The sequence below is a fragment of the Pimephales promelas genome, chromosome 10 (assembly GCF_988280905.1).
Source record: "Pimephales promelas chromosome 10, fPimPro1.hap1.1, whole genome shotgun sequence".
NCBI classification, from domain to species: Eukaryota; Metazoa; Chordata; class Actinopteri; order Cypriniformes; family Leuciscidae; genus Pimephales; species Pimephales promelas.
Window position 1 is genome coordinate 22,919,720 of NC_142778.1, and position 12,966 is coordinate 22,932,685.

Sequence of the window (12,966 nt, forward strand, 5' to 3'; positions counted from 1 at the left end):
CTTTTTCTCTCTGTTGACAGAACACCCCCCTGTAACCCTACTGGATTACCTCACCACTTGATGCCATGTGGCGACCTAATTGCTATAGCAACGGCATGTTGCCACAGTGTGTTAGGGTATTCGAGGAGTCAGGCTCTTGGAGATGTGACAGGCTCCTCACAGCACAGAAATGCTCTGACGCAGAGCGGGTGAGGTTTTTACACAACACACTGACAAGAGGAGCAGTCTGTGAATAGCACTTAACATCCAGCTAACCGCTTCTAACACTTTTAACATGCAATAAACCATAAACAATTCCTGCTGGAGGAAGGTTCCTCAAGGTAAACATGGTATTAGTATCCATCTTTAGGTGATTCAATCACAAATGATCACATGAGATGGTTGCCAATTACACAGAGACATTTCTCAAAATAACATCTTTTATGTTTATTTTAGTTTCACTGTTAAATGTCATAATTTTTATTTTATTTTTAATATATGAAGAGTTCAGATGCAAAAGCCTCTAAATGCCACTTGAAATTTTCTTCTTTATTGATGATTTTTATCAAACTTATATATTTAAGTTCAGTAATTTCACTTAAATAACAATTAATAGGTAATTATCATTGCAATTTAAGTGAAATCACTGAACTTAAATATACAAGTTTGATAAAAATCATCATTAAAGAAGAAATTTTCAAATGGCATTTAGAGGCTTTTGCATCTGAACTCTTCATATATATATATATATATATATATATATATATTAATTTTAAAGTTTTTTTATTTAAAAAAAAATATTTGTTTTTTTAAATGCCTATTATCATTTTACATTTTTATCTGTTTCAGTTATTTTAGTACAAACATTTTATATATACATATATAACAAACTTAAACTGAAATAATAAAATGCATAGCACACATAAAAACTGAGTAAAATATTCCATGTATAAATGGATTGTTTTACTCCATATTTGTGTGTGCTATGCATACTGATGCTTAAGAGAACAGTGCCATCAAAAAATAATCTTTTGTGTTCCAATGAAGAAAGCTGACATGAAGTTGAGTAAATGCAATAGATCCTCTTAAAGCTGCAGTCCGTAGCTTTTTTGGGGTTAAAAATTATCCAAAATAATATTTGAGAAAAATATTATTACATAACCAGCCAGTGTTCAAAACTATCTGCTTGCCTTAGCTCCATTCGTAAGCTTGTAATAATGTTTTTTATTCCAGTGTTACTGGTGGATTTCCGCAGGATTCGAGCATGTCTTTGCGTGATTACGTACACATAAAGGAGGAGTCTCGGCTAATAGGCTATATTGCGTGTGAGGATGTTGGAGGTGGAGATTTAAAGCCTTTTCTCACAGCACTTGATATAATAATTAAACTTATCAGTTTGATGGCAGATCCAGAAAGGTTCAAACGACAATTACAGTGACAACAGATTCACCCGCTGTAAAATGCAAAAGACTTCGTTCGGACTTTGGAGTGGCTACAGAAAAAAAGAGACAGCAACCGGACCCATGCGGATACAATATCGGAAGGACATTACATGTAGTCACGCAATGCTTGCTTACATTGTTAACATTAACAATTTGACAAAAAAGTATAATTTGCACGGTTTTGCGTGATATGATAACTTATAAGCGATTGTTAGATTTAATCTGCATGATTTACTGCAATCTCAGAACCAGAACAAAGATGGATGTTTCTTACTAGTTCAGATGACATTTTCCAAAGAAAATTCTTATGTTGGTCATACTTCCAAAAAGAATAATCTGTGATTCTGAATGACAGTATCCACACCAGCGCGCTGACTGACAGCCTAACACTCTCCTCAAACATTGTGTTCATCCACGCTGTGCCATGTCAAGGGTGTTGAAGAACAGCTCACTTGAAGTTGATAATTCCACGAATGACTGCAATTGCAGATTTTGAACAGAGATGGCGACAAAGAGGGGAAACGCCGGAATGCAGCTTTTATTCCAAGCTCCCATATCAGTAGGTTTTGGGAACAGAAAATGTTAATATCAAGTGTAAACGGGCAGCCACTGGTCATACAAAATAGCAAGAGCATCCTAGTACTAAAAACCAACAAAACCAATGACAAACAGAATCTGGGATACACCAAAAGCTTCAGTGTGAAAGCACCCTCAGACTGAAAGAAAGCTAGAGAAGGGCCAGCTGTGTGAACTTTGTGAGTCAGAATACTAGGAAGCGCAGAGGGACTTAATTCTTAACCATAGGGAGGAGAATGTGAACTGTAAATCCTTTTGGGCTTCTCTCTCATCTCTTCCATCTTCCATCCGTCCATCCATACCAACATCCTTCTTTTGATTCCAAGCACATCTACAATCATTCTCACTCCTCCATTCTGTCTTTTCTCTCTCTCTCTCTCTTTCTACCTCCTTCTCCTCTGTCTGCATGATGATGATGTTTTTTCCTCCTTTTCTCCTGCATGGCTTGCCTCCTGCCTCCCTCTCAATCGCCCCAGACAGCAAACCCCACACGTCTTTGATTCTGCGCTTGAAAAATGAAGATGGTGAACTTCAAAGAGAATGTTCTTCTGCTGATGCGTACCAGCCCACTCAACCTCTCTCCCGTCATTTTATCTGCCCGATCTTTCTCTCTCTCTCACTCACTCACTCTTTCCATCTTTCTTTGTGTGTTTCTCTCTGTTCTGTGTGTGAAAATAGTGCTACCTCCCTCTCTTGCTCTGCCTTTCATAAATACACATGCACATACACAAAACGTACATACAGATAGTATCAGATGGTAATACCATGTTATTTTGACATATACTGTACCATGTAGGTTTTGTGGCACTATTTTTTCCCTTCACATTATTTTAGCATCCAACTCTGACTGAACTACCTTAATAGCAGTTTGATTTGTGTGAAAATTAATGTGTGAGGTTCACTTTGATTTACACATATTTGTGATCACAAAAGTATTAAGATAGAAAACAGTCATTTTCAAATTGTAATAGTATTTTTTTTTTAAAAGTTTCTCTCTTATTTTGTGTATGCATTTGTATGTGTGTGTAAATGTCATCAACAAAATGATGCACGTTCTGCTGGTAATTATTGCAAAATAACCCCCTTCATGATAATATTAGACCACTCTTTTTCAAGTGTGGGTCCTGATTACCCTATCAAGGTTTATTTTTCGTCTCTACATTATTTCTTACGTATTTGTTATGTGCTGATAATGTATAATGTAATTGTGCTGTTGTACCCATTAGTTCATATCTTCTCTATATTCTCTGCATCTTTTCCTCCCTCAACGTCTAGCTGCCGTTTGCTCTTTCGCTCTTAGAGTTTGTCCTTAAATGTGTTTGTGCATAGCCAGAGATAAGTATGGCATAATCCCATCTATACTTGCCACGCCAACCTGCTGAGCACTTTTACATAGTTTATTTTTACCTGCCTCTCTCTCCTTCAGCTGTCAGTCAAAGCCGAGAAGACGCTCGACTCCTGCCTCATTCTCCCAGTCGCAATCAAGACACACACTGTCTCTAATTACAGAGCGTGTAAACCTGTCGTTTCAGAACCACAGTGTGACACAGATACGCGGTGGATGTCATAAACTCTTACAGTACAAGTCAGTGAGAAACAGCTAGGAGCAAAAAGCGAAGCAGGTTACCTCTAAAGTTGACGTGAAGCAGAAAGTCCCGGTAGAGTTTCCTGCCATCGACACTGCGCATGGCATCGCACAAGCGTGTGGTGTTGGCGCAAAGAGTACGTTGCATGCGGTGCAAGGCGTGCGCCATGGCGTACACAGCATTTACGACAAACATAATCTTTGATTCTGGCTCAAAATTTGAGCTGTCCACAGCCAATTCTGGGTCACAAGGTGGCTTTTGGGTTCCCGCCCCTGCTGCCGAAACCCAACCCAATGAGCACTGAAACTTTTGCTCCCAGAAGTCTTTGAACCATGGGTTGCGATGATTATTAAGGGGTGTGAGGGTCTGGAAGTAGTGGTTGAAATCTGGTAAAGGATGAGCCGCTAGCTCCAGCGTGATCGCCCCGTCCGCCGTGAATTCGTTCCCTTTGACGATGCTCTCTTGCGCCCCCCAGCCATCGCTTGCTACCCAGAGAAAAGATGCATTGAGGCGTCCGGCGGCCGCGATGAGTTCTCGAGCGTCGTCGCTACGCAGAAAAAGCACGGCCACACGGGCTGTGGGCTTCTGTAGGAGCTGACGAATCACTGCCTCGTAAGAAGACCGTTTCGCGCTTGATCGGCCCACTTTTTCAGACGTAGCGATGCAGATGTTTCTCAAACGGGCTTGCTGCTCAAAGGCTTCGATCCCGGTCTCTCCGTAGTCACCCTCGGAGGCAACAGTGGAAACATAGGTCCAGTTGAAGGCACGCAGGATTTCCGCCATGGCCTTGGCCTGGTAGAAGTCTGGAGGGACGGTGCGTGCAAAATAGTCGTAGCGGGTTTTGTCGCTGAGTTTGGCACTGGTGCTGGCGTAGCTGATCTGAGGGATCTGAAATAGCCGGAGCAAGTTGGCAACCTGGGAGAAAAACACACAAATACAGTATTGCATTACAAACCCATTCGATCAATAAGTCAGCACCTCATGAATTAATTATCCAAAGTCTGTGATACAAAAAATATTCTTTTTTTTTAGTCATTTGATTGGATCAAGCCACATTAGCCCAATTAAGAGGATGCAGACAGTCTCAGCAGGGCTGAGCATCTTGGAAATGTTTTCTAAATGTGCAGAAATGCACAGGGTAATGTCTCTGTTCCTGCATAACACTGACACTTGCATGATTCTCACGACCAATTCGTACAAATTCGTACGAGTGATTAAAAAGTGGCTAATTCGTACTAATTCGTACGACCTCACTCGTACAAATTCGTACGATTTGTCTAACCCATGGGATGGGTAGGTTTAGGGGTGGGGTCAGGGGTAGGTCATTCGTACGAATTCATACGAATTGGCCAATTCGTAAAATATGTACGATTTAGCAAAAATCTTACTAATTCGTACGAGTGAGGTCGTACGAATTGTTACGAATTAGCCACCTCGTAAAATTCGTACGAATTCCTGTGAGATCGGGTTGATTTTTTTTATGTCAAAGCTAGAACATCAGTTGCTTTTCAGTGCTGCTGTATGTAATTTGGAGTTTTTGTGTGTGTGTGTTTTGGGATGCTAAATATGTTCAACATTTAATGAAATATTATGAATATTTGAATACGTAATGAATATTTGCTAAATGATCAAAAACAAACAAAAAAGAGTTGCTGTCACTTTCTTGATTTTCAGGTGTAAGTAGAGGTTAAAAATCATTTTTGAACATAAAAATATAATTTTATATAATATAAAATTATAGAATTTTGAACAATTTATCAGGGCATTTTATTCCAATGACAAAAAAATATTTTAGTAATCTCAAATCAAATTATAATAACTTCCTTTTCCTGACACTAATTTCCTGCATTGCTGACATCACTGAGTCCATGTGTCCTATTGGATATCAGTAACCAGTAGCCAACTAACTATTTAGATATTGTTTTTTAGTAAACTTGCATTCTGTCCGTCTTCAGTCTGGTATGTAACACCCATTTTACCAAATGAATAGGTTATTCAATGAGAAAAAATATAGGGCAGGATTTGATTCTACGGCACTCTGAAATACACAACCATTTAATAGTTTGGAGTCTGTAAGATTTTTAAATGTTTTTGAAAGAAGTCTCTAAGACTCATCAAGGGTGCATTTATTCAAAAATTATAAGTACTGTAGTATTGTGAAAAATACTAATACAATTTCAAATAACCGTTGAATATATTTCAAAATCTCATTTAAAGCTGAATTTTCAGCATCATCACTTCAAGTTTTCAGTGTCAAATGATCCTTCAGAAATCATTCTAATACAGTATGCTGATTTGCTGCGAAATGAACATACATTATCATTGTAACTTATTGTTATCGATGTTTAAAACAGTTGTGCTGGATTAACAACGCTATTTTTGAGCTGCAACTCTGTGTGTGAAGAAAATCTCTTGTGTTGAATTTAGGGCAAGTAAACGCGAAAATAACAATATTTTCACATTTAATTGCCCTAAATTCAACACGAGAGATTTTCTTCATACACAGTATGAGTTGCAGTCTGACACGTTTTTCCGAACCCTTTTGATTGACGGGATATAATCAGCCCTGACCATTAGCTGTTTTTAAAAAATTGGCCTTTACCGATACCGATTATTGGCCATACTGTCATGGGTTGGTTCAGAGAAGACAGGAGAAGAACGTAGACACTTTCTTTAATCGTAGAGACTCAGAATAAACAAGAACAGGTGACAGTGTGTCGACCACGAAAAATACCGGACAATGAACTGAATGCAGACAATAAATACGATAATAAATACAAAATTAAGGATAATTTTTGGCTTCAGATCTCAAGAAAAGATGACTTTACCCGTAGCGTAAGCAACTTGCGCAATACGAAAGAACCTCTTGTAAGAGAACTTTGTTTACTGGGAGGAATCCCCCAATAGAAAAAAATAGGAAAATTGGAAAGTATTTTATCCCTTTGAACTCTAAAAAATAATGTAACTTAAAAGTATATGGAGGAAAAAGGAAGTGTGCACAGAATCTCAAGAGAGAGTCTGCCAGATTGAGGGAGACAGGACGTCAAACAACAGCCAGTGTCGTGAGAAAAAAACAAAACAATGCCCAGTTGTTGGCGATGAAAGGAGAGCAATGGATAATACAATGGTTATCTAAACAGAGACCACTGTGAGGTCACAATTCTCCTAGCTCTTTGCCAGAAACAGAGCAATATTGCTAAATAAAACTGCAGGGAGATGGGGGAAAAGAGTGACAGAGAACAAGAAAAAAGAGAGAGAGAGAGAGAGTGAACAAGAAGAAAGGAGGGTTAGACAGATTACGGATTTTGGAACTGATAGAGGAAGCTTTTGCTGAGCCACGAATGGGGAGAGGGTTATGCAAAATTATGCAAATTCCCATGGCTCTGTCACCAGTGATACTAGAAAGCATCAACGCACAACACACACAATAGTAGCTGCAGTGCTAATCCATGCACATACATGAGGAAAGGAAAGAGCAAACTGGATTTACAGGGGCGAAGAATGGAAACGGGGGTGGCGCAGAGTTTTATTTGAGGGCGGCCCTTTAAATAATGGATTGGTTTCTTTATAGTTGGTCAGGGAAAAGAGCTGTGTTGTTTTGCCAAGTGGGTTTCTGGAGGATAAAGAACAAATTTGTGATTCACAAAGCGGAAGCCGCGAATAGTTCAGAAAAAGTATTAATTCATCCAAACTTTACACAAATAAAAGAGGTTTATTTATGTGACTGTACTCAAAACGTGAACTTAAAAGTGAAGATCTTAAGGGAGGTTATGTTACAAAGACTGGATTTCAGTTTCTTGTTCAAAATAAGCTATTTGTCGTTATCATTTTTAACGTATAAAATAGAAATTTAATCCATTTGTTTTGGGACTATATGGGAAGCAATATAAATACTTTTTAGAAACAAATTTAGAAAATTAATGAAATACTGTCTGTTTATTTAATTTAGTTCTATTTCAATTCAATTTAATATAAAAATAGGGTTGTATTTCTTGTTGAATTCCACAATGTATATTTATTCAAGGAACAATTTTGTTTAATTCACTTTTAATATTTTCAATTGTATAGTAAAATTCCATCAAATTGAATTGTATAATCCTTACATATTATTCATGTTATGGATTTAGAAGAACTTTAAATGAGTATAAATCTTAATGGAACAACAGAATGGACACTTTAGTTTTTATAAATTAAAAAAATATATATGTTTAAATTTATGAACTAATTATGAATGAGTTGAATCTTGTAAACTACTCATTACTATCATTAATGTAAAACATATGTTGTCATGACTTAGGCTGATAATAAGCATGTGCAAATACGTTCCAACAAATAATTGTTTTGGTTGCTTTTCTCTTTACCTCATTAATTATTTTAAAATTTTTGTGTATTCTTCATGACTATTTTAGATCAAATTGACTGGTTCTAACCTGTATAGAGACGCTGCTAAAAGATCCCCCAATGACACCAGTTATGGCCAGTGGACTGTCTTCCTGAAGTGCGTAGGAACCATCGGGACAGATGAACTCTGTATCATCCACTTTTGTAAGCGAGGCCCTGACGAACTCCAGCGCCTGCTCCAGAGCGTAGGTGTCCCTCGAGCACGTGTCCAAGATGTGGACGCCCAAAGCCACGCCTGGCAGCAGACCTACGTCCTGGTTGATCTGATCTATTGCAAAGAGCATTGCCTCAAGCCGCTGGATGCCACGGTCTTCGTTGATCCGACCACATTCGTCTATGCCCATGCCCTTCTCATGGATGGGGAAGAGGCCTCCCAGAACCAGGTCCCCATCAATCTTAATTTCTCGGCGGGGAGTGTCTCCGCTGGAAAGCAGGATCTCGGCACCCAGCATCACCAGGAGCAGAGCACGGACCGCGGACCACATCGTTTAAGGGAAGAAGATTGAGGAGGTGTTACGGTCAGGTGGGGAGATAGAGGGTGAAAGGTGGGCGTCAAGGAACTGACAGAGGCATGAAGGGGCAGCAGGGAGCTCTGTCTGGTTACTCATGGAGATCCACAGCACTGGGTTCAGCCTTTGAACTGCTGACAAACAGACAAAGAGAAGGAGACACTATAAGGCAAGGAGAAAGCATTGAAATGTGAGAAATCATTTTTGCTATTTTGTTTAGTGAAGGCACATGAACTGGACCAGACTGAAAAATACAGGCTGTTCTTAGTCTAATTTGAGCAAAAGAATATATATATATATATTTCAAGATGTAAGTGACACGTAAGCATGACAGTTCTTTAGTTATTTATTTGGATTTTTGGGTGGTTTTACTACAAAAATGACACAAAATCATACCCCTCAAATGTGAATTTTGAAGAAATCCATGGGTTAATTTTTTTCCTACTTTTCTTCCAGGTTTTTGGACTACCACCTGAACAGCTCTACCTGTATGGAAAATATCTACCTGAGACTCAGACTTTAACGTTAGACATTTCAGGGCTCTCCTGTGCTTTACAGGGTCAGTTAGTTCTCTGTAATCACGGTGTTCTGTTCTTAGAGTTGAAAGAAGATTGTCTGCAAAACCAACTTGCCAAATACATAACAGGCCCGCTCGCACAAATAAACCTCAACAAATTCACCCAACGCCAACTCCTCCGCACTTTCCGTATACCTTTATGAACAGATTTGTCAAAACAGATTCTCAAGAATGGAAAACACATGAGAAACATAAAGCAGAGGCTCAAACGTTGAGCTGTAACTGTTGAGCTGATTGTAGAAAAAAAAAAACATTTTGTCCACTGATAGTGCTGTTTATTATTTAATTATTTAAATTGGTATAAAATATTGGTACTTATTTAAATTGGTATACATTTTTTTAACCCTTGATTCACTAAAGGAATTATGCTACTCAGCTAATAACGTTAACATTACACGATCAATATAATACATACACAGGTCTCTTTTGAACAGATTTCCAAATTGTAAATTACACCCAAATAATATATTTGCTGCTTGTTTAATTTACTTTATTACACAATTATTTAGCATACTTCATTAAACTGTGCGGAATAATTTTATGATGTTTAAGACCAGCGCAGATAGTGCCTGGTTCTGAATTTGTGAGTTGTCGGTAAATCCAATTTAAACACAATAAAATAAAAATACAGCGGTATGGTGAATTTGGATGAGAAAATCCTGATTGGGTGAGAAACTATTGTAATGCTAAACCCATTGTGTTCTAATTATGTAGCATCTCTCCTCCCCGGTTAATGGAGCTCAGATAACAAAAATATAAAATCCTAAAAATTAAATCCTGCACCTGCAACTTGTAGAAAATGTACAAATAAAGCCGCCCAATAAATAGCTTCTCAAAGAGCAAAGCGGAAAGCACTAATTGTCAAATCTGATGCCGGGTATGTGCCTCTCTCCATTTGAAGTAAAGTTCTGAAACCGTGCAAAAGGCAGCCTTGATATCTAAGCCTGGGTTTTGATCTTAGGGCTTGGGGAAAAAAAACGTCCCTAATCTGATTTCCTCTTCCACGTTTCCTTGCAGATGGGTGGGCGAGCGCAGGCGGCGGCTGCGATGGGGGGCAGATTTATGAGGTGTGCGAGAAGGCTTGCTGGGTTTCCACGGCTCTGGCAGCTACACAAAGCCTCACAGCCTGGCCAGGAGATGGCTCAAAGGCTGGATAACACTCAACTGCAATGATGCTATCTCCACCGTGCAATGCAACACAAAGCAAAACACGCAGGCCTCTGGCAGCTTCACACTAAGGGCAGATTTCCTCATTATCTTCTTCCACCGTGATTCAGTCTGCCAGCCAAACAGCAACAATGGTGCTCTAGCTGGGCAAAAGCTATGCTGCCGCCAACCGGTTTAAAACGTCTCCACTTGCTTGAGTTCTTCCTCTCTCTCCTGAGTGGGTCAGTGGGAGATCTGGAGGGCCGGAGGAGAAGGGAGGGTGAGTGCTTTCTGCTTTGATGACAGACTCTTGGACTCTTTAGAGGTGGACTGGTGTTGTTTTAGCACACTGAGTCTCTGTGGCCCCACCGGGTGAGAGGAAATTCAGGCCGCTTCCCCTCTCGCACCCTCACAACACCCTCACAAACTGAGAGAGAATGCGAGGAGAATGTGTGAGCGGCCCTGTCAGACATCATCCACTATGAGGCGAATGGGATGCACTGTGTATCCAGGAGGGTTGCACTTTCTATATCCATCCATCCTGTAAACCCTTGACTTTAAAGGTTTTAAACTTGTTAAAAAGTTTAAACAAGGCTTTGTCGTGTACATTTAAAGTTTGTCAAACTTTTCACTGTTGAATCTCTTTGCATTTTAACTTTCTTTCATTCATTAAGAATTGTAATTTAAAAAGCATTCTCAGTTCAATACTGTATGGTGAATGAGAAAATCTCTTTCTATGTTGGGATAATTTCATTTTTAAAATGTCGAGGACATAAATGGGGATTTGAAAAATAAACTCAATCAAATGGAACAAAGATGCTTGGAAGTTATGCACGATTAATCAATGCACATTATTTCAAAGAAAAACATTAAAATTTCATATCATTCTGCTTCTGAAAAGACATTCTTTTTTGTTTGATGTCAGTCTTTTTTTCAGTCTCAACCTTATGTAGCCCCGCCCCTTTTCAGCGCTGCTCGTTTTGCGCTCATCTTTTGACTTCCGGTATGTATTTCACAGCGATCTTATATAGGCTAGGTATGAATGAAAAATTCGGGCGACATTTGTAAAGACATCTGCTTTACAATGCTTATGATAAACATTACAATGCTCATGATAACTTTTGTTAACTCCATAATAATAATCCACTTCACCAGCTAATTACTCCCCAGCCGCGATGCCACAGAGACCGCAAAACCGGAAGTTCCAATATTCTAAAGATGACGGCGCCCACGTTTTTATGTTCCAATCAATTCCCAATGGATAAACGTAGGCTACAGCATTGCTTTCTTGCTGGATATCCTTCTTCTCTCAGAAATGAGGTATGGGTTGAAAACATTATTTTGTGATGATTTTAAACATCACACACATTCAACATGTTGTTAAAAATTAGAGCACAAAAATGTAACCATGATTAAATATTTTTCTGTAAACTTGTCTGTCTTAAATGTTAAATCAGTGGAAAAATAATAACCAGCTGTATGTTATTGTATACACAAAGGGAGCTCCTGTGCATAATTTGTGCTAATTAATTATTTACATTCTCTGCTAAGCTGGATTCTAATTTTAAGAACAGGTGTTGGCATGTAAAAAAAAGTTCTCAGAGTAGGCAGTTATTCATTTCATAACCATCTGAATTTTTAAAATCTGACTAAAAACCAAATTGTATATAGTGCACCACTTGGGTCATTTTCTCATGAGTGCCGTAACTCACAGAGGCAGAAAAAAAGTGAACCACAACAAAATCTATGGTCAAACTCATCCTTGAACATATTCAAATTAGTCTTGAAATTGATCAAAATGCTCAATATCAAACAATATCTGATTTGGACCTATTTCCCCCGAGTACATTAACTTCTCAGCAGTGGGAAGTCGCAGGCATTTTCGTTCCTTCCCTCAAACACCTACTGTAGCCTATCTTTAAGCAGTTCCTCTTGGCTAATCATGTTAATTAGTTAAAAGGGGTAGGACAGAAGAGTGGTATGAGGCGTTTTTTTGGGTGCAGAGAGGCTCAGGATTTAATTGGATTTTGCTCGCAGGCAGTTCCTTAACAGCATGCTTAAATCAAACAGTCAGCTCAAAAAAATCAATTCCAAATTCCTGTGCCAAAAAAAGGAATGGAAAAAAATACTACCTTTAACCTTTCATTACAATGATTGTCTTCATCCGTGAAAACTATGAAATTTGTTTTGCTTGCTTCAAGAGACTAAAGTGAGTGTGTTGCAACGTGTTTTAAAGAAGAACTCTATTGTAGTGGTGCAATTATGTGAAAATAGTCTTTATTGGAGAGAGTCTGGATCCTCCTGGGACAGCATACTTTCTATTAAATTGCATACTTGTGCTTGTATAAGAATTCAGAAATAATAGCAAGTCTCAACAGTAAGAACGACCCGGGGCGAATGTGAGGGCGTTTCAGACCAGTTGACAGAACTGTCACTTGCCAGTGCTGTACTATCACTGTGTTTTAAGTTTGTTGATCATGTGCATGTGTTTCTCTTACGAGAGGTTCTCTCGTATTGCGCAAGTTATCTTTTAAAGATATTAAAGCCAAAAAAATTATCCTTAATTACATTCATTGTCAATGCAGTGCAAGCAGCTAAGCAGACCTAGAGCAGGCTGTCTAGTGTGCTCATAGGCTGCCCTGCGGGAACGGCAGCAGCCTACCACTGAGCCCGACGTGACATCATGTCCAATGAAGGGCGCTCGCGCCTTCACAGCGTCATAGCCCGCCAGTATGGGTGTGGCTTAGCGT

General features: G+C 39.0%; 1 protein-coding gene across 2 annotated transcripts in view; it reads right to left on the bottom strand.

The window, feature by feature from the left end:
* The window catches only part of grm3 (glutamate receptor, metabotropic 3), a 46,810-nt gene that overhangs the window by 18,284 nt on the left and 15,560 nt on the right, over nucleotides 1-12,966 (bottom strand). Inside the window, exons 2-3 of one of the 2 annotated variants that reach the window (XM_039650529.2) lie at nucleotides 8,014-8,624; nucleotides 3,625-4,498 (exon numbers count right to left, since the gene is read on the bottom strand). In XM_039650529.2, coding sequence (XP_039506463.1) covers nucleotides 3,625-4,498; nucleotides 8,014-8,469 — 1,330 coding nt within the window. In that variant the 5' untranslated portion in view covers nucleotides 8,470-8,624. Of the gene's footprint in view, nucleotides 1-3,624; nucleotides 4,499-8,013; nucleotides 8,628-12,966 lie in introns of both variants that reach the window. The other variant, XM_039650528.2, reaches the window with a different exon arrangement.